Source organism: Bombina bombina, chromosome 10, assembly GCF_027579735.1.
Source record: "Bombina bombina isolate aBomBom1 chromosome 10, aBomBom1.pri, whole genome shotgun sequence".
Lineage (NCBI taxonomy): Eukaryota > Metazoa > Chordata > Amphibia > Anura > Bombinatoridae > Bombina > Bombina bombina.
The window spans coordinates 214,212,481-214,236,700 of NC_069508.1; the positions used below are offsets into that span (position 1 = coordinate 214,212,481).

General features: G+C 35.2%; 1 protein-coding gene across 1 annotated transcript in view; it reads left to right on the forward strand.

Moving 5' to 3' along the window:
• The window catches only part of LEPR (leptin receptor), a 484,020-nt gene that overhangs the window by 335,363 nt on the left and 124,437 nt on the right, over window positions 1-24,220 (forward strand). The window contains exons 12-14 of the mRNA XM_053693687.1: window positions 2,474-2,627; window positions 2,717-2,799; window positions 20,406-20,622. Of these exons, the coding sequence (XP_053549662.1) occupies window positions 2,474-2,627; window positions 2,717-2,799; window positions 20,406-20,622 (454 nt within the window). The remainder of the gene's footprint in view (window positions 1-2,473; window positions 2,628-2,716; window positions 2,800-20,405; window positions 20,623-24,220) is intronic.

Consider the following 24,220-nt stretch of genomic DNA (forward strand, 5'->3'; position numbering starts at 1 on the left):
GCTGGTACTGGATAGGAGGTTATAGGAGGTGGGAATAGCCGGGGAGAGCATTCTGCTCAGGTAGGGTGGGAGCTTTCCAGAAAGGCTCTTAAACACAAGGAGGGTGCGTCTGGATTCCAGTGTCAGCCAGTTTAGTTCTTTTAGCATGTCACAATGGTAGGTCCTGTAGTTACATTGTAGCACAAAGTGGCTACCTGTTTGCATAGTAAATAAATACCCTTTCAGGCTCGCCAGAAACAGGAGTTAAGAAGCAGCAGTCTTAAGACCACTGTTCCTTAACTCGTCCGCCTCCTCTGAGGCAGTGCACATCAATCCACCCAATCGCATACGATCAGCTTGACACCTCCTGCTAGTGGCCAATCTGCAGGAGACTGGATTGCACAAGCAGTTCACCAGAACATGATCCGCCAGACATTGATAAATCGGCCCCCTAGCCTTAAGGGATTGTATACACCAATTTTCATACAACTGCATGTAATAGACACTACTATACAGAATATGTACAGATACTGATATAAATATACAGTATACACTAATTGTCATATAACTGCATGTAATAGACACTACTATACAGAATATGTACAGATACGGATATAAATATACAGTATACACTAATTGTCATATAACTGCATGTGACCGACACTACTATACAGAATATGTACAGATACTGATATAAATATACAGTATACACTAATTGTCATATAACTGCATGTAATAGACACTACTATACAGAATATGTACAGATACTAATATAAATATACAGTATACACTAATTGTCATATAACTGCATGTAATAGACACTACTATACAGAATATGTACAGATACTGATATAAATATACAGTATACACTAATTGTCATATAACTGCATGTAATAGACACTACTATACAGAATATGTACAGATCCTGATATAAATATACAGTATACACTAATTGTCATATAGCTGCATGTAATAGACACTACTATACAGAATATGTACAGATACTGATATAAATATACAGTATATACTAATTGTCATATAACTGCATGTAATAGACACTACTATACAGAATATGTACAGATACTGATATAAATATACAGTATACACTAATTACATATAACTGCATGTAATAGACACTACTATACAGAATATGTACAGATACTGATATAAATATACAGTATACACTAATTGTCATATAACTGCATGTAATAGACACTACTATACAGAATATGTACAGATACTGATATAAATATACAGTATACACTAATTGTCATATAACTGCATGTAATAGACACTACTATACAGAATATGCACAGATACTGATATAAATATACAGTATACACTAATTGTCATATAACTGCATGTAACAGACACTACTATACAGAATATGTACAGATACTGATATAAATATACAGTATACACTAATTGTCATATAACTGCATGTAATAGACACTACTATACAGAATATGTACAGATACTGATATAAATATACAGTATACACTAATTGTCATATAACTGCATGTAATAGACACTACTATACAGAATATGTACAGATACTGATATAAATATACAGTATACACTAATTGTCATATAACTGCATGTAATAGACACTACTATACAGAATATGTACAGATACTGATATAAATATACAGTATACACTAATTGTCATATAACTGCATGTAATAGACACTACTATACAGAATATGTACAGATACTGATATAAATATACAGTATACACTAATTGTCATATAACTGCATGTAATAGACACTACTATACAGAATATGTACAGATACTGATATAAATATACAGTATACACTAATTGTCATATAACTGCATGTAACAGACACTACTATACAGAATATGTACAGATACTGATATAAATATACAGTATACACTAATTGTCATATAACTGCATGTAATAGACACTACTATACAGAATATGTACAGATACTGATATAAATATACAGTATACACTAATTGTCATATAACTGCATGTAATAGACACTACTATACAGAATATGTACAGATACTGATATAAATATACAGTATACACTAATTGTCATATAACTGCATGTAATAGACACTACTATACAGAATATGTACAGATACTGATATAAATATACAGTATACACTAATTGTCATAACTGCAGTTTCATGTCCCATTAATTACCCAGATGTTGGTCACATGCTGGAAAAAATAAGGTAGGAAGAAAGCCTTTCAGTGTTGATATCTGATGGTATCCTCCTTTCAGCAACAAGGTACAGCACCAAGTAACTGCTGCAACCCCCAGAAAAAGGGGTAAAAAATAAATGAAACCACAACACAGCTACTGTAAGGAGAGTCAGCGTAGTGAGAGTGAGACCCTTAGTACCGCAGGCAGTGGTAAAATATCACACTTGAAGAAATTTGATTTTAATATTTGAAGATATGTTTAATGTGATTAGCTTAATAAAATAAGGGTGGTCTTTTTACTACTTTTAGTATTTTTCCAGATAGTCGACATTGTAGAAGGACAATCTGCACGTATAGCACTTTCAGATCCTTGTGTGTCCTACACTGTACAAATTCGTTCTAAAAGAATTGATGATACTGGGTACTGGAGCGACTGGAGTATCCCTGTCCATACAGTCTTAAAAGACGTCAGAGGTATGAATGATTCTTAATTGTATCTATTTGAGTACATTATAGATAAAAGGGAGAAGAATAAATACTGAAGCTAAAATATTTTTCTCCAGCTCCTCAAAAAGGACCAGATTTCTGGAGAATTGTTAAGACTGATAAAATAGAAAAAGGGGACAATGTGACTCTAATGTGGCAGGTAAATAATTCTATTTCTTACTGTCTGGAAACTAGTATATAAAAGTGTCTGGTCTGCACATGTTTTATTTATCTTGGTAACAATATGTATATATTTATAATCAGTGGCAGAAAAGAATCGAGAGGTGTACATCAGTAAGTTGATTTGTAAGGGTGATAGAGATGATTGAAAAATAATGAAATGCACAGTAAATGTTATTAATGTGCAATAGCATTAGGTACTGAGATACAATAAGGGCAGTAAATGTTATTAATGTGCAATAGCATTAGGTACTCAGATACAATAAGGGCAGTAAATGTTATTAATGTGCAATAGCATTAGGTACTCAGATACAATAAGGGCAGTAAATGTTATTACTGTGCAATAGCATTAGGTACTGAGATACAATAAGGGCAGTAAATGTTATTAATGTGCAATAGCATTAGGTACTCAGATACAATAAGGGCAGTAAATGTTATTAATGTGCAATAGCATTAGGTACTGAGATACAATAAGGGCAGTAAATGTTATTAATGTGCAATAGCATTAGGTACTCAGATACAATAAGGGCAGTAAATGTTATTAATGTGCAATAGCATTAGGTACTGAGATACAATAAGGGCAGTAAATGTTATTAATGTGCAATAGCATTAGGTACTGAGATACAATAAGGGCAGTAAATGTTATTAATGTGCAATAGCATTAGGTACTCGGATACAATAAGGGCAGTAGATGTTATTAATGTGCAATAGCATTAGGTACTGAGATACAATAAGGGCAGTAAATGTTATTAATGTGCAATAGCATTAGGTACTGAGATACAATAAGGGCAGTAAATGTTATTAATGTGCAATAGCATTAGGTACTGAGATACAATAAGGGCAGTAAATGTTATTAATGTGCAATAGCATTAGGTACTCGGATACAATAAGGGCAGTAAATGTTATTAATGTGCAATAGCATTAGGTACTGAGATACAATAAGGGCAGTAAATGTTATTAATGTGCAATAGCATTAGGTACTGAGATACAATAAGGGCAGTAAATGTTATTAATGTGCAATAGCATTAGGTACTGAGATACAATAAGGGCAGTAAATGTTATTAATGTGCAATAGCATTAGGTACTGAGATACAATAAGGGCAGTAAATGTTATTAATGTGCAATAGCATTAGGTACTGAGATACAATAAGGGCAGTAAATGTTATTAATGTGCAATAGCATTAGGTACTGAGATACAATAAGTACAGTAACTGTTATTAATGTGCAATAGCATTAGGTACTCGGATACAATAAGGGCAGTAAATGTTATTAATGTGCAATAGCATTAGGTACTGAGATACAATAAGGGCAGTAAATGTTATTAATGTGCAATAGCATTAGGTACTGAGATACAATAAGGGCAGTAAATGTTATTAATGTGCAATAGCATTAGGTACTGAGATACAATAAGGGCAGTAAATGTTATTAATGTGCAATAGCATTAGGTACTGAGATGCAATAAGGGCAGTAAATGTTTTAATGTGCAATAGCATTAGGTACTGAGATACAATAAGGGCAGTAAATGTTATTAATGTGCAATAGCATTAGGTACTCAGATACAATAAGGGCAGTAAATGTTATTAATGTGCAATAGCATTAGGTACTGAGATACAATAAGGGCAGTAAATGTTATTAATGTGCAATAGCATTAGGTACTCAGATACAATAAGGGCAGTAAATGTTATTAATGTGCAATAGCATTAGGTACTCAGATACAATAAGGGCAGTAAATGTTATTAATGTGCAATAGCATTAGGTACTCAGATACAATAAGGGCAGTAAATGTTATTAATGTGCAATAGCATTAGGTACTCAGATACAATAAGGGCAGTAAATGTTATTAATGTGCAATAGCATTAGGTACTGAGATACAATAAGGGCAGTAAATGTTATTAATGTGCAATAGCATTAGGTACTGAGATACAATAAGGGCAGTAAATGTATTAATGTGCAATAGCATTAGGTACTCAGATACAATAAGGGCAGTAAATGTTATTAATGTACAATAGCATTAGGTACTGAGATACAATAAGGGCAGTAAATGTTATTAATGTGCAATAGCATTAGGTACTCAGATACAATAAGGGCAGTAAATGTTATTAATGTGCAATAGCATTAGGTACTGAGATACAATAAGGGCAGTAAATGTTATTAATGTACAATAGCATTAGGTACTCAGATACAATAAGGGCAGTAAATGTTATTAATGTGCAGTAGCATTAGGTACTCAGATACAATAAGGGCAGTAAAATGTTATTAATGTGCAATAGCATTAGGTACTGAGATACAATAAGGGCAGTAAATGTTATTAATGTGCAATAGCATTAGGTACTGAGATACAATAAGGGCAGTAAATGTTATTAATGTGCAATAGCATTAGGTACTCAGATACAATAAGGGCAGTAAATGTTATTAATGTGCAATAGCATTAGGTACTGAGATACAATAAGGGCAGTAAATGTTATTAATGTGCAATAGCATTAGGTACTCGGATACAATAAGGGCAGTAAATGTTATTAATGTACAATAGCATTAGGTACTGAGATACAATAAGGACAGTAAATGTTATTAATGTGCAATAGCATTAGGTACTGAGATACAATAAGGGCAGTAAATGTTATTAATGTGCAATAGCATTAGGTACTCAGATACAATAAGGGCAGTAAATGTTATTAATGTGCAATAGCATTAGGTACTCAGATACAATAAGGGCAGTAAATGTTATTAATGTGCAATAGCATTAGGTACTGAGATACAATAAGGACAGTAAATGTTATTAATGTGCAATAGCATTAGGTACTGAGATACATAAGGGCAGTAAATGTTATTAATGTGCAATAGCATTAGGTACTGAGATACAATAAGGGCAGTAAATGTTATTAATGTGCAATAGCATTAGGTACTGAGATACAATAAGGGAAGTAAATGTTATTAATGTGCAATAGCATTAGGTACTGAGATACAATAAGTACAGTAACTGTTATTAATGTGCAATAGCATTAGGTACTCAGATACAATAAGGGCAGTAAATGTTATTAATGTGCAATAGCATTAGGTACTCAGATACAATAAGGGCAGTAAATGTTATTAATGTGCAATAGCATTAGGTACTCGGATACAATAAGGGCAGTAAATGTTATTAATGTGCAATAGCATTAGGTACTCAGATACAATAAGGGCAGTAAATGTTATTAATGTACAATAGCATTAGGTACTCAGATACAATAAGGGCAGTAAATGTTATTAATGTGCAATAGCATTAGGTACTCAGATACAATAAGGGCAGTAAATGTTATTAATGTGCAATAGCATTAGGTACTGAGATACAATAAGGGCAGTAAATGTTATTAATGTGCAATAGCATTAGGTACTCAGATACAATAAGGGCAGGTAAATGTTATTAATGTGCAATAGCATTAGGTACTGAGATACAATAAGGGCAGTAAATGTTATTACTGTGCAATAGCATTAGGTACTGAGATACAATAAGGGCAGTAAATGTTATTAATGTGCAATAGCATTAGGTACTCAGATACAATAAGGGCAGTAAATGTTATTAATGTGCAATAGCATTAGGTACTGAGATACAATAAGGGCAGTAAATGTCATTAATGTGCAATAGCATTAGGTACTGAGATACAATAAGGGCAGTAAATGTTATTAATGTGCAATAGCATTAGGTACTCGGATACAATAAGGGCAGTAAATGTTATTAATGTGCAATAGCATTAGGTACTCGGATACAATAAGGGCAGTAAATGTTATTAATGTGCAATAGCATTAGGTACTGAGATACAATAAGGGCAGTAAATGTTATTAATGTGCAATAGCATTAGGTACTCGGATACAATAAGGGCAGTAAATGTTATTAATGTGCAATAGCATTAGGTACTCGGATACAATAAGGGCAGTAAATGTTATTAATGTGCAATAGCATTAGGTACTCAGATACAATAAGGGCAGTACATTTTATTAATGTGCAATAGCATTAGGTACTGAGATACAATAAGGGCAGTAAATGTTATTAATGTGCAATAGCATTAGGTACTCAGATACAATAAGGGCAGTAAATGTTATTAATGTGCAATAGCATTAGGTACTCAGATACAATAAGGGCAGTACATGTTATTAATGTGCAATAGCATTAGGTACTGAGATACAATAAGGACAGTAAATGTTATTAATGTGCAATAGCATTAGGTACTCAGATACAATAAGGGCAGTAAATGTTATTAATGTGCAATAGCATTAGGTACTCAGATACAATAAGGGCAGTAAATGTTATTAATGTGCAATAGCATTAGGTACTCGGATACAATAAGGGCAGTAAATGTTATTAATGTGCAATAGCATTAGGTACTGAGATACAATAAGGGCAGTAAATGTTATTAATGTGCAGTAGCATTAGGTACTGAGATACAATAAGGGCAGTAAATGTTATTAATGTACAATAGCATTAGGTACTGAGATACAATAAGGGCAGTAAATGTTATTAATGTGCAATAGCATTAGGTACTGAGATACAATAAGGGCAGTAAATGTTATTAATGTGCAATAGCATTAGGTACTGAGATACAATAAGGGCAGTAAATGTTATTAATGTGCAATAGCATTAGGTACTGAGATACAATAAGGGCAGTAAATGTTATTAATGTGCAATAGCATTAGTTACTCAGATACAATAAGGGCAGTAAATGTTATTAATGTGCAATAGCATTAGGTACTGAGATACAATAAGGGCAGTAAATGTTATTAATGTGCAATAGCATTAGGTACTCGGATACAATAAGGGCAGTAAATGTTATTAATGTGCAATAGCATTAGGTACTCGGATACAATAAGGGCAGTAAATGTTATTAATGTGCAATAGCATTAGGTACTCAGATACAATAAGGGCAGTAAATTTTATTAATGTGCAATAGCATTAGGTACTCAGATACAATAAGGACAGTAAATGTTATTAATGTGCAATAGCATTAGGTACTGAGATACAATAAGGGCAGTAAATGTTATTAATGTGCAATAGCATTAGGTACTGAGATACAATAAGGGCAGTAAATGTTATTAATGTGCAATAGCATTAGGTACTGAGATACAATAAGGGCAGTAAATGTTATTAATGTGCAATAGCATTAGGTACTCAGATACAATAAGGGCAGTAAATGTTATTAATGTGCAATAGCATTAGGTACTCAGATACAATAAGGGCAGTAAATGTTATTAATGTGCAATAGCATTAGGTACTGAGATACAATAAGGACAGTAAATGTTATTAATGTGCAATAGCATTAGGTACTGAGATACAATAAGGGCAGTAAATGTTATTAATGTGCAATAGCATTAGGTACTGAGATAACATAATAAGGCAGTAAATGTTATTAATGTGCAATAGCATTAGGTACTGAGATACAATAAGGGAAGTAAATGTTATTAATGTGCAATAGCATTAGGTACTGAGATACAATAAGTACAGTAACTGTTATTAATGTGCAATAGCATTAGGTACTCAGATACAATAAGGGCAGTAAATGTTATTATGTGCAATAGCATTAGGTACTCAGATACAATAAGGGCAGTAAATGTTATTAATGTGCAATAGCATTAGGTTACTCGGATACAATAAGGGCAGTAAATGTTATTAATGTGCAATAGCATTAGGTACTCAGATACAATAAGGGCAGTAAATGTTATTAATGTACAATAGCATTAGGTACTCAGATACAATAAGGGCAGTAAATGTTATTAATGTGCAATAGCATTAGGTACTCAGATACAATAAGGGCAGTAAATGTTATTAATGTGCAATAGCATTAGGTACTGAGATACAATAAGGGCAGTAAATGTTATTAATGTGCAATAGCATTAGGTACTCAGATACAATAAGGGCAGTAAATGTTATTAATGTGCAATAGCATTAGGTACTGAGATACAATAAGGGCAGTAAATGTTATTACTGTGCAATAGCATTAGGTACTGAGATACAATAAGGGCAGTAAATGTTATTAATGTGCAATAGCATTAGGTACTCAGATACAATAAGGGCAGTAAATGTTATTAATGTGCAATAGCATTAGGTACTGAGATACAATAAGGGCAGTAAATGCATTAATGTGCAATAGCATTAGGTACTGAGATACAATAAGGGCAGTAAATGTTATTAATGTGCAATAGCATTAGGTACTCGGATACAATAAGGGCAGTAAATGTTATTAATGTGCAATAGCATTAGGTACTCGGATACAATAAGGGCAGTAAATGTTATTAATGTGCAATAGCATTAGGTACTAGAGATACAATAAGGGCAGTAAATGTTATTAATGTGCAATAGCATTAGGCTACTCGGATACAATAAGGGCAGTAAATGTTATTAATGTGCAATAGCATTAGGTACTCAGATACAATAAGGGCAGTAAATGTTATTAATGTGCAATAGCATTAGGTACTCAGATACAATAAGGGCAGTACATTTTATTAATGTGCAATAGCATTAGGTACTGAGATACAATAAGGCAGTAAATGTATTAATGTGCAATAGCATTAGGTACTCAGATTACAATAAGGGCAGTAATGTTATTAATGTGCAATAGCATTAGGTACTCAGATACAATAAGGGCAGTAAATGTTATTAATGTGCAATAGCATTAGGTACTGAGATACAATAAGGCAGTAAATGTTATTAATGTGCAATAGCATTAGGTACTCAGATACAATAAGGGCAGTAAATGTTATTAATGTGCAATAGCATTAGGTACTCAGGATACAATAAGGGCAGTAAATGTTATTAATGTGCAGATAGCATTAGGTACTCGAGATACAATAAGGGCAGTAAATGTTATTATGTGCAATAGCATTAGGTACTTCAGATACAATATAGGCAGTAAATGTATTAATGTGCAATTGCATTAGGTACTCAGATACAATAAGGCAGTAAATGTTATTAATGTGCAATAGCATTAAGGTACCGAGATACAATAAGGGCAGTAAATGTTATTAATGTGCAATAGCATTAGGTTACTGAGATACAATTAAGGGCAGTAAATGTTATTAATGTGCCACAGTAGCATTAGGTACTGAGATACAATAAGGGCAGTAAATGTTATTAATGTCACATAGCATTAGGTACTAGCTGATACAATAAGGGCAGTAAATGTTATTAATGTGCAATAGCATTAGGTACTCGGATACAATAAGGGCAGTAAATGTTATTAATGTGCAATAGCATTAGGTACTCAGATACATAAGGGCAGTAAATGTTATTAATGTGCAATAGCATTAGGTACTGAGATACAATAAGGGCAGTAAAATGTTATTAATGTGCAATAGCATTAGTTACTCAGATACAATAAGGGCAGTAAATGTTATTAATGTGCAATAGCATTAGGTACTGAGATACAATAAGAGGCAGTAAATGTTATTAATGTGCAATAGCATTAGGTACTCGGATACAATAAGGGCAGTAAATGTTATTAATGTGCAATAGCATTAGGTACTCGGATACAATAAGGGCAGTAAATGTTATTAATGTGCAATTAGCATTAGGTACTCAGATACAATAAGGGCAGTAAATTTTATTAATGTGCAATAGCATTAGGTACTCAGATACAATAAGGGCAGTAAATGTTATTAATGTGCAATAGCATTAGGTACTCAGATACAATAAGGGCAGTACATGTTATTAATGTGCAATAGCATTAGGTACTGAAATACAATAAGGACAGTAAATGTTATTAATGTGCAATAGCACTTAGGTACTCAGATACAATAAGGGCAGTAAATGTTATTAATGTTGCAATAGCATTAGGTACTGAGATACAATAAGGGCAGTAAATGTTATTAATTTGCAATAGCATTTAGGTACTCGGATACAATAAGGGCAGTAAATGTTATTAATGTGCAATAGCATTAGGTACTGAGATACAATAAGGGCAGTAAATGTTATTACTGTGCAGATAGCATTAGGTACTGAGATACAATAAGGGCAGTAAATGTTATTAATGTGCAATAGCATTAGGTACTGAGATACAATAAGGGCAGTAAATGTTATTAATGTGCAATAGCATTAGGTACTGAGATACAATAAGGGCAGTAAATGTTATTAATGTGCAATAGCATTAGGTACTGAGATACAATTAAGGGCAGTAAATGTTATTAATGTGCAATAGCATTAGGTACTGAGATACAATAAGGGCAGTAAATGTTATTAATGTGCAATAGCATTAGTTACTCAGGATACAATAAGGGCAGTAAATGTTATTAATGTGCAATAGCATTAGGTACTGAGATACAATAAGGGCAGTAAATGTTATTAATGTGCAATAGCATTAGGTACTCAGATACAATAAGGGCAGTAAATGTTATTAATGTGCAATAGCATTAGGTACTCGGATACAATAAGGGCAGTAAATGTTACTTAATGTGCAATTAGCATTAGGTACTCGGATACAATAAGGGCAGTAAATGTTATTAATGTGCAATAGCATAGGTACTCGGATACAATAAGGGCAGTAAATGTTATTAATGTACAATAGCATTAGGTACTGAGATACAATAAGGGGCAGTAAATGTTATTAATGTGCAATAGCATTAAGTACTGAGATACAATAAGGGCAGTAAATGTTATTAATGTAGCAATAGCATTAGGTACTGAGATACAATAAGGGCAGTAAATGTTATTAATGTGCAATAGCATTAGGTACTGAGATACAAATAAGGGCAGTAAATGTTATTAATGTGCATAGCATTAGGTACTGAGATACAATAAGGGCAGTAAATGTTATTAATGTGCAATAGCATTAGGTACTCGGATACAATAAGGGCAGTAAATGTTATTAATGTGCCAATAGCATTAGGTACTCAGATACAATAAGGGCAGTAAATGTTATTAATGTGCAATAGCATTAGGTACTCAGATACAATAAGGGCAGTAATGTTATTAATGTGCAATAGCATTAGGTACTCGGATACAATAAGGGCAGTAAATGTTATTAATGTGCAATAGCATTAGGTACTCAGATACAAATAAGGCAGTAAATGTTATTAATGTGCAATAGCATTAGGTACTCGGATACAATAAGGGCAGTAAATGTTATTAATGTGCAATAGCATTAGGTACTCGGATACAATAAGGGCAGTAAATGTTATTAATGTGCAATAGCATTAGGTACTCGGATACAATAAGGGCAGTAAATGTTATTAATGTGCAATAGCATTAGGTACTCGGATACAATAAGGCAGTAAATGTTATTAATGTGCAATAGCATTAGGTACTCAGAATACAATAAGGGCAAGTAAATGTTATTAATGTGCAAATAGCATTAGGTACTCAGATACAATAAGGGGCAGTAAGATGTTATTAATGTGCAATAGCATTAGGTACTGAGATACAACTAAGGGCAGTAAATGTTATTAATGTGCAATAGCATTAGGTACTGAGATACAATAAGGACAGTAAATGTTATTAATGTGCAATAGCATTAGGTACTGAGATACAATAAGGGCAGTAAATGTTATTAATGTGCAATAGCATTAGGTACTGAGATACAATAAGGAAGTAAATGTTATTAATGTGCAATAGCATTAGGTACTGAGATACAATAAGGCAGTAAATGTTATTAATGTGCAATAGCATTAGGTACTGAGATACAATAAGGGCAGTAAATGTTATTAATGTGCAATAGCAATAGGTACTGAGATACAATAAGGGCAGTAAAATGTTATTAATGTGCAATAGCATTAGGTACTCAGATACAATAAGGGCAGTAAATGTTATTAATGTGCAATAGCATTAGGTACTGAGATACAATAAGGGCAGTAAATGTTATTAATGTACAATAGCATTAGGTACTCAGATACAATAAGGGTAGTAAATGTTATTAATGTGCAATAGCATTAGGTACTCAGATACAATAAGGGCAGTAAATATTATTAATGTGCAATAGCATTAGGTACTCAGATACAATAAGGGCAGTAAATGTTATTAATGTGCAATAGCATTAAGTACTCGGATACAATAAGGGCAGTAAATGTTATTAATGTGCAATAGCATTAGGTACTCAGATACAATAAGGGCAGTAAATGTTATTAATGTGCAATAGCATTAGGTACTCAGATACAATAAGGGCAGTAAATGTTATTAATGTGCAATAGCATTAGGTACTCGGATACAATAAGGGCAGTAAATGTTATTAATGTGCAATAGCATTAGGTACTCAGATACAATAAGGGCAGTAAATGTTATTAATGTGCAATAGCATTAGGTACTGAGATACAATAAGGACAGTAAATGTTATTAATGTGCAATAGCATTAGGTACTGAGATACAATAAGGGCAGTAAATGTTATTAATGTGCAATAGCATTAGGTACTGAGATACAATAAGGGCAGTAAATGTTATTAATGTGCAATAGCATTAGGTACTCAGATACAATAAGGGCAGTAAATGTTATTAATGTGCAATAGCATTAGGTACTCGGATACAATAAGGGCAGTAAATGTTATTAATGTGCAATAGCATTAGGTACTTGAGATACAATAAGGGCTGTAAATGTTATTAATGTGCAATAGCATTAGGTACTGAGATACAATAAGGGCAGTAAATGTTATTAATGTGCAATAGCATTAGGTACTGAGATACAATAAGGGCAGTAAATGTTATTAATGTGCAATAGCATTAGGTACTCAGATACAATAAGGGCAGTAAATGTTATTAATGTGCAATAGCATTAGGTACTGAGATACAATAAGGGCAGTAAATGTTATTAATGTGCAATAGCATTAGGTACTCAGATACAATAAGGGCAGTAAATGTTATTAATGTGCAAATAGCATTAGGTACTCGGATACAATAAGGGCAGTAAATGTTATTAATGTGCAATAGCATTAGGTACTCAGATACAATAAGGGCAGTAAATGTTATTAATGTGCAATAGCATTAAGTACTGAGATACAATAAGGGCAGTAAATGTTATTAATGTGCAATAGCATTAGGTACTGAGATACAATAACGGGCAGTAAAATGTTATTAATGTGCAATAGCATTAAGTACTGAGATACAATAAGGGCAGTGAATGTTATTAATGTGCAATAGCATTAGGTACTGAGATACAATAAGGACAGTAAATGTTATTAATGTGCAATAGCATTAGGTACTGAGATACAATAAGGGCAGTAAATGTTATTAATGTGCAATAGCATTAGGTACTCAGATACAATAAGGGCAGTAAATGTTATTAATGTGCAATAGCATTAGGTACTGAGATACAATAAGGGCAGTAAATGTTATTAATGTGCAATAGCATTAGGTACTGAGATACAATAAGGGCAGTAAATGTTATTAATGTGCAATAGCATTAGGTACTGAGATACAATAAGTACAGTAAATGTTATTAATGTGCAATAGCATTAGGTACTGAGATACAATAAGTACAGTAAATGTTATTAATGTGCAATAGCATTAGGTACTCAGATACAATAAGGGCAGTAAATGTTATTAATGTGCAATAGCATTAGGTACTGAGATACAATAAGTACAGTAAATGTTATTAATGTGCAATAGCATTAGGTACTCAGATACAATAAGGGCAGTAAATGTTATTAATGTACAATAGCATTAGGTACTCAGATACAATAAGGGTAGTAAATGTTATTAATGTACAATAGCATTAGGTACTCAGATACAATAAGGGTAGTAAATGTTATTAATGTACAATAGCATTAGGTACTCAGATACAATAAGGGCAGTAAATGTTATTAATGTGCAATAGCATTAGGTACTGAGATACAATAAGGGCAGTAAATGTTATTAATGTGCAATAGCATTAGGTACTCAGATACAATAAGGGCAGTAAATGTTATTAATGTGCAATAGCATTAGGTACTGAGATACAATAAGGGCAGTAAATGTTATTAATGTGCAATAGCATTAGGTACTGAGATACAATAAGGGCAGTAAATGTTATTAATGTGCAATAGCATTAGGTACTCAGATACAATAAGGGCAGTAAATGTTATTAATGTACAATAGCATTAGGTACTGAGATACAATAAGGACAGTAAATGTTATTAATGTACAATAGCATTAGGTACTCAGATACAATAAGGGTAGTAAATGTTATTAATGTGCAATAGCATTAGGTACTCAGATACAATAAGGGCAGTAAATGTTATTAATGTGCAATAGCATTAGGTACTCAGATACAATAAGGGCAGTAAATGTTATTAATGTGCAATAGCATTAGGTACTCAGATACAATAAGGGCAGTAAATGTTATTAATGTACAATAGCATTAGGTACTCAGATACAATAAGGGTAGTAAATGTTATTAATGTGCAATAGCATTAGGTACTCAGATACAATAAGGGCAGTAAATGTTATTAATGTGCAATAGCATTAGGTACTGAGATACAATAAGGGCAGTAAATGTTATTAATGTGCAATAGCATTAGGTACTGAGATACAATAAGGGCAGTAAATGTTATTAATGTGCAATAGCATTAGGTACTGAGATACAATAAGGGCAGTAAATGTTATTAATGTGCAATAGCATTAGGTACTGAGATACAATAAGGGCAGTAAATGTTATTAATGTGCAATAGCATTAGGTACTGAGATACAATAAGGGCAGTAAATGTTATTAATGTGCAATAGCATTAGGTACTGAGATACAATAAGGGCAGTAAATGTTATTAATGTGCAATAGCATTAAGTACTCGGATACAATAAGAGAGGCATTCTCTTTGTTTTTTTTATAAAGTATTTTATTATTCACACCAGTAATTTTCATTGTCACTCTCCCTTCCATTATTGACCATTTTTTCTTTCCCTTACTTTCTAACACTGTATATATTTTTTATCATTGCTAGGGATGTGCATTTGTAAATGAAAACAAATATCCAAATGAATGCACCAGGAAAAATTGAAAGAAAGCGAACAAATACTGACGAAATTCATCAATATTCATATGTTTTGTTTTAATGAACTTTATAGGGGTACAATACTTACCCTAACGTGCTCTGGAGAGCGCACTTACCTGGTCCTCTTCTTGCCAGAGCCTCGGCCGCGCTAACAGAGGCTTAATGTGCTCGGCTCCCAGGACCTGCACTAACTCTTCCGCCTGTTATTGCGGCTGGGACTCTGGCAAGAAGAGCGTGTTAGGGTCCCTATTGTAGCTACAGGTGAACTTTTCTCCTGTAGCGTTGAAACATTTACATTAGTTTTAACAAAAATGAATGTAAATAATTAAATAAAATTCAGTATTCTTTTTGTTTTAAAGAGAGAGTAAAGTCAAAATTAAACTTTCATGATTCAGATAGGGCAGCAATTTTAAACAACTTTCCATTTCACTTTTATCATCACATTTGCTTTGTTCTCTTGGTATTCTTTGTTGAAAGCTAAACTGAGTTAGCCTCATATGCTAATTTCTAAGCCCTTGAAGGCTGCCCCTTATTTCAATGCATTTGGCAGTTTTTCATAGCTAGAGGGCTTTATTTCATGTGTGCCATACAGATAACATTGTGACCACACCCATGGAGTTACAAATGAGAGGGTACTGATTGGCTAAATGCAAGTCTGTCAAAAGAACTGAAATAAGGGGGCAAAAGTATATTAATATAATCGTGTTGGTTATGAAAAACAGGGGAATAGGTAATAAAGGGATTATCTATCTTTTTAAACAATAACAATTTTGGAGTAGACTGTCCCTTTAAACTAAATAATACCGAATATTGCAGCCAATTAATATTTGTCCCCAAATATTCGGAACAAATATTTTATCCACACAAGTCTAGTCATTGCTCTTATTTTCAGTTATCATGATCAGTATAACACTTACAAAATTTGAATTGGACATATGCATAGACAAACATTTTTTTGGGGTGAATCAGTTGTCACGGAAACCTTTTGCCGTGATTAATTCATGGGGTTGTTAGATTCAGTCAACTTTTGACAACATTATTTGGTTACATTTGTTAACCCCTTATTTAATATGAGGAACATCTTTAGGGAAGAAGAGGAGAAGCTGGATAGTATTTTAAACTTAAATAAAAGTAAAGTAGTAGCTAGTGTTAATGCTACAAGCCAGCAGCAGCATTTTTTTAAAAATGTATTTTATTTCATTAACAGGGTCAGGATGTTTTTGCATTCAATCAAATCTGAATGCACATCTAATAATTTTATATTTACATTGAGTCATTGGCCTCTATCAAGCTGTCAACCGCAAATCCGCTGGAATTCTGCAGCGTATTTGTGGCGATCCTGATTCGCCTTATTTATGAAACGCTACAGACCGGCAAAAGTAGAATTTAGTGACGTAACATACGATCCGCCGGTCTCAGTCCGACACAGATAGATGCTTACGCAAGTTCGGCACAATCTGACTACTTTTGCTAGTTATCAAATAACTAGAAGGTACGCTCGGCACTTTTCCAGCCCAGCGTACCTGGTTTTCAATCCGCCGCCTTGGAGGCCGCGGATACCATAGGAATCAATGGGAGTTGGAAAGCAGCGAGAGCTCATGTTCGCTGCTGCCTGATATCCCATTGATTCCTATGGTAATGTCTACACCTAACACCTTAACATGTACACAGAGTCTAAACACCCCTAATCTGCCCCCCCTACACCGCCGCAACCTACATTATACTTATTAACCCCTAAACCACCGCTCCCGGACACCGCCGCAACTCAATAAAGTGTTTAACCCCTAAACCACAGCTCCCGGACACCGCTCCCGGACACCGCCGCAACTCAATAAAGTGTTTAACCCCTAAACCACAGCTCCCGGACCCTGCCGCAACTCAATAAAGTGTTTAACCCCTAAACCGCCGCCCCCAGAGCCCACCGCCACCTACATTATATTTATTAACCCCTAATCTGCCCCCCCTACACCACCGCCACTATATTAAATGTATTAACCCCTAAACCTAAGTCTAACCCTAACACCCACTATCTTAAATATAATTTAACTAAATCGAAATAAATTATTCCTATTTAAAACTAAATACTTACTTATAAAATAAACCCTAAGCTAGCTACAATATAACTAATAGTTACATTTGTATCTAGCTTAGGGTTTATATTTATTTTACAGGCAAGTTTGTATTTATTTTAACTAGGTAAAATAGTTATTAAATAGTTAATAACTATTTAATAACTTCCTAGTTAAAATAAATACAAAAGTACCTGTAAAATAAAACCTAACCTAAGTTACAATTACACCTAACACTACACTATAATTAAATTAATTCCCTACATTAACTACAATTAACTAAAATTAAATAAAATTATCTAAAGTACAAAAAAACAAAACACTAAATTACAGAAAATAATAAAATAATTACAAGTTTTTTTAAACTAATTACACCTAATCTAATCCCCCTAATAAAATAAAAAAGCCCCCACAAAATAATAAAAAGCCCTATCCTATACTAAATTACGAATAGCCCTTAAAAGGGCCTTTAGCGGGGCATTGCCCCAAAGTAATCAGCTCTTTTACCTGTAAAAAAAGTACAATACCCCCCACCAACATTAAAACCCATCACCCACACACCCAACCCTACTCTAAAACCCACCCAACCCCCCCTTAATAAAACCTAACACTAACCCCTTGAAGATCACCCTACCTTGAGAAGTCTTCACCCAAACGGGCCGAAGTCCTCCACAAAGCCGGGCGAAGTGGTCCTCCAGACGGGCAGAAGTCTTCATCCAAGCCGGCCAGAAGAGGTCCTCCAGATGGGCAAAAGTCTTCATCCAGACGGCATCTTCTATCTTCATCCATCCGGCGCGGAGCGGCTCCATCTTCAAGACATCCGACATGGAGCATCCTCTTCCAATGACATCCGACGACTGAATGACGGTTCCTTTAAATGACGTCATACAAGATGGCGTCCCTTGAATTCCAATTGGCTGATAGAATTCTATCAGCCAATCAGAATTAAGGTAGGAAAAATCCTATTGGCTGATGCAATCAACCAATAGGATTGAAGTTCAATCCGGCTTCGTGGAGGACTTCGGCCCAGTTGGGTGAAAACTTCTCAAGGTAGGGTGATCTTCAAGGGGTTAGTGTTAGGTTTTATTAAGGGTGGATTGGGTTGGTTTTAGAGTAGGGATGCCCCGCAAAAAGCCCTTTTAAGGGATATTCATAATTTTGTATAGGGTAGGGCATTTTATTATTTTGGGGGGCTTTTTTATTTTATTAGGGGAATTAGATAGGTGTAATTAGTTTAAAAAACTTGTAATTATTTTATTTTCTGTAATTTAGTGGGTTTTTTTTGTACTTTAGATAATTTTATTTAATTGTAGTTAATTGTAGTTAATGTAGGTAATTAATTTAATTATAGTGTAGTGTTAGGTGTAATTTTAACTTAGGTTAGGTTTTATTTTACAGGTACTTTTGTATTTTTTTTTAACTAGGAAGTTATTAAATAGTTAATAACTATTTAATAACTATTGTACCTAGATAAAATAAATACAAAGTTGCCTGTAAAATAAAAATAAATCCTAAGATAGCTACAATGTAACTATTAGTTATATTATAGCTAGCTTAGGGTTTATTTTCTAGGTAAGTATTTAGTTTTAAATAGGAATAATTTATTTCGATTTAGTTTAATTATATTTAAGTTAGTGGGTGTTAGGGTTAGTGTTAGACTTAGGTTTAGGGGTTAATACATTTAATATAGTGGCGGCGGTGTAGGGGGGAGATTAGGGGTTAATAAATATAATGTAGGTGGCAATGGGGTCTGTGAGCGGCGGTTTAGGGGTTAATACATTTTTTAGCGTTGCGGTGGGTTCCAGGAGCAGTGGTTTAGGGGTTAAACAATTTATTTAGTTGCGGCGGGGTCCGTGAGCGGCGGTTTAGGGGTTAATACATTTTTTAGAGTTGCGGTGGGCTCCGGGAGCAGCGGTATAGGGGGTAAACAGTATAGTATAGTGTAGGTGCTTAATGACAGGGTACCAATAAAGCTGAAAAAAGCCGAAGAGCAGCAAGATCGATGACTGTTAGTTAACAACAGTCCGCTGCTCATCGCCTCAACTTTGGAGAACGTATTCAGGTCCGCGGCAGTGATGTTAGGTGAACTTAGGTGAGCGTATTGGTGTCGTCAAATGCAGGTAAGTTGACAGCTTGATAAGTAGGGGCCATAGTCATTACCCTTTTGGGTTTTTCTCACCTATGCATATTTTATTTTATTCCTGCTTTTCCACGTTGTCTGAGAACCATGCTACACTACCTTTCTTTCACATTTGTGTGTGTCATTTCTCAATCACATTTTTGTGTTTTTTAAGCACTTACATTGACTGACAGCGAATAAGCTGATTACTACCATTTAGTCAACTATGGATCTTGGCTCTGTTATAAGTAAGGTACAGAGAGGGAGAATTTGAAGACACAGTTTCCATCATTGTACAGGCAAATATATCTGTACAACAATATATACAATATTCTAAAATGTGTTTGTAGATGATTACATTTATTTGACTTTCTCAGTAAAATATCTAACAAGGACACACATTACCAAGTTACATTTATATTATATTGTTACCACAGTGTTAAGCAACTTAAATCTATAAACGTGTTAATATTCTGTGTGTTGCAGCCATTACAGAGGGAGCAGTCGCTGTGCAGTGTTGGAGGGTATGAAATTCAATATCAGATTTCTGAGAATGCGAGATGGTCAATATACATTGGAAACATCACAAAATACACATTTACTTTATCAAGCGACATCCTTACAGTTACGGTTGTAGCCATCAACTCGCTTGGATATTCTGCCTTGAATAACAAATTAACGTTTTCACATGAAATGAGTAAAGGTAATTATTATTATCATGATATATTCCAGATCAGGTCTATGTAATAAGAGATGTTTACTTCTGAGCTGATGGATGAGTTCCCCACCCCATGTTTATATTAAGACATTATTAATAGGCTAATGATTGTGTTTATCACAATTAAGGACAAATACATAAACTCATTACCTAACAGCATCTGAACCATTGGGCTAATATTATAGGAGCTGTAAATACAGTAGATTTGCATAAACAACAAACGCATGATAACAAGACAATGCAATAGCACTTAGGGGCCCATTTATGAAGCTGAGAATGCAGCGGATTCCGTGTGAGCCTTCAGGTTTTAAGACCGCTGCTCCTTAACTCGTCTGCCACCTCTGAGGTGACGGACAGCAATCATGATGATTGATACCCCCTGCTAGCAGACGATTGGCCGCGAATGTGCAGGGGGCAGCATTGCACAAGCGTTTTACATGAAATGCTTGTGCCATGTTAAATGCTGACAGTGTATGCTGTCGCCATTTATCGATGTCGGGCGAATCGGCCCCTTAGTCTGAACTTCAATTGAGTAGTAGTTTTTATTCTGAAAAATCTCAAACTTATGTGTATTTCCACTCCCTCCTGTATCATGTGACAGCCATCAGCCAATCACAAATGCATATACCTATATTCTGGGAATTCATGCATAGTTGGAGCTGGTGACTCATAGCGTAAATATACAAAGACTGTGCACATTTTGTTAATGGAAGTACATTGCATCTGACAGTGCGGATCAGGTCCGCCAGACCTCGCTGAATGCGGAGAGCAATACGCTCTCCGTATTCAGCATTGCACCAGCAGCTCACAAGAGCTGCTGGTGCAACGCCACCCCCCTGCAGACTCGCGGCCAATAGGCTGCCAGCAGGGGGGGCATCAATCAACCTGATCGTACTCGATCGGGTTGACTTGCGGCGATTCCTGTCCACCTGCTCAGAGCAGGCGGACAGGGTTATGGAGCAGCGGTCTTTAGACCGCTGCTTCATAACTGCTGTTTCTGGTGAGTCTGAAGATTCGCCAGAAACACGGGCCCACAAGCTTCATTCGGAGATGATAGGTCCCATCATATAAAGCTACTTAAAGGGATGGTACATCTTGTTTTTATTTTAGTTATGGGTAATGAATATACTTTCCTTATTTATTTTCTCCCCTTTTCATGTGTTTTAGCTATAAACATTTGTGAATTTTCTATTCTCAAAACTTGTAATGCACCCTGCTGACTCCTCAAGGCTAACTCTGCTACATATATTTCCCTAACTGGCAAAACAGGGCTTTTGATAATAAAACTATGACCAGTCCAGCCTTGTTGTCTGTAGACTAAAGCCCAGATTGGCTCCTCCAAATAAGGCAAATTGTGGGACGACTTTGGCTATTAAAAAGGATGTTAGTCTCTTTATAAGCTAAGCAACACAACAGACGTTTTGTCATTTCAAGGTGTTTACTGTGTCTCTGTGATTTCTAATTGATTGGAAGCCACGGCCTAATTCACACAGGGCAGAATGCTGAGTGTTGTTGGAAATCCAAGGAATAACACTTTTCTTTAAATGAATTAGAATGAGCTATGATTTGAAAACCCCATGTGGTCGCATAGTCTTCCTATGGATTACAATAGACATATATAGGCAGGCTAAGGAGTGTGCACATGTTTTGAGCACTATTGGCATTATTTACAATGCAGCTGTGAAGCGCCTTTGGCTGTAGACTTGCAGCCCATAGTTACTATAACTATAAAGTGCACTTTCTCATTCCCCCTGGACTTCTACAACTGGGGTGACTGACATTACCTGCTCGCTCGCGATTGCCCGCATGCAAGCAGGGGGCAGCATTGCACAAGCATTGCAATGATAAATGCCAGACGGACAGGGGCAGAGATGTCTGCCTGTGTCTATCCAGGGGTTAATAAATGGAGGCCTATATGTATAACATTTCTAACTGCTGCCTATAGTGATCTACACGTGCACGCTCCTTAGCCTTCCTAGGTATATTCTGCAATAAAGAATTAAAAAATAAATGTGATAGAGATAAATTATTATTATGTTTTCCTTTAGATTACAGGAGTCATGAAAATGTTGTTCTGATATTCACGTCCCTTTAAGCAAAACTTTTAAGTCTAGCAATAACATTTAATCCAATATCCGCAACAGAATGAACCCGCTTGTTTCTTTGCATGGCAGAACATAACAAAACGTTATCTAATTGGATATGGAAAGATCTATGGATATATATGCAGCGAAAACTAATTTCAATAAAATGATTAACCTGAAAGACAAGTGGTTGGGTAATTGGTGGCATAAGTACACAAACATCTGTCACACAGTTTTATTTCTGTTACCAGTAGCAAAGCTTTGTACAGAAGCACGGAATTCTTTTCTTGCACGTTTACAGCATTGTATAGTAAAGGAACATTCTAGTATAAAAATAAAACGATTTGTTTTTCTAATCAAATACCTTAATTTTACTATGGCTCAGAATACAAGTGGAGCGCCGGGTGCGTTATCAATATTGCTGTCCCATGCTAAAATTAGCGTGCAAATTCATGATACAAGTACATGTTAAAACTAAATTGCCAGAGAAAGTTTAGCGCCATTCCTTTAGTGCACCCTGTGATCGTGCTAAACATCGCTCATATTATAAGTTGAAAGTTATGGGCTGTACTTGTCATGGGACCAGGGATGCCTCCTTACCTTTTCACCAGTGGGTAAGGCAGAGGGCACCGTCGCATGTTTGTGCGGGCTCATGCGCCTTAGCGTGTGCGCGGTTGACGTCACAGGTGCTTTCCATTGGCTTTGGGAATTTTTGTGACACGCCTCTCTCTGCCTTCTCATTGGGTTCTAGGTATCTGATGCTGTCACTGTCTTGGATACAGGGGCGTTCTTGGGCACTGTTAGGTTTAAATTCCAGTCTGAGCCCTGGCTTGTTGCTGAGTTATTTTGCCAGTTTATCTGCATAACTAAGCGTTGTATTTTCTCTGTTCCTATTCCCTTTCCTCTGATATTGGATTTCCTGGTTTTGACCCCTGGCCTGACTCCCGTTTATGATACTTGCTGCCTGGACCGATTTATATTATCCTAAATATGCCTTTTTTGGATCTTCCTTGTCTGTACCTTGCTTTGGATTTGTGTGCTTCTTGCCATAGGGTTTCTCCTCCTGCACACAGGGTAGCCCTGCTCCCTGACATAATAACTCAGCCTATCATGGAACCCGCAAGAGCAGCCGACACTGTAGCGTCCCTTTCCCAACAGTTGGTGGTTATAGCGCAAACTCTTCAGGACTTACAAGCCAGTTTTGAATCACTGTTACAGCAAGTGGGAATTCAGGTACAATGCACTACTGCTGCTCCTTCCACAGCCCCACCTACTAGGTAGGAGGTTATTACTGTAAGGCCGCTCCTCGGGTTCCGGCATCGCCGCACGTCCTGTCTTTCCTGATGCCGGTCTGGATCTCACCTGTGCTCTCCTTGTCACGAAACCTGCATCTATGTAAGTACCTCAGTTGCTCTCATCTTTGCCCAAGTATAGATTTTACTGTGTGTGCTCCTAGGTGCTTTATTACTTGTATTGCTGAATTGTCTTATCGTTACTGA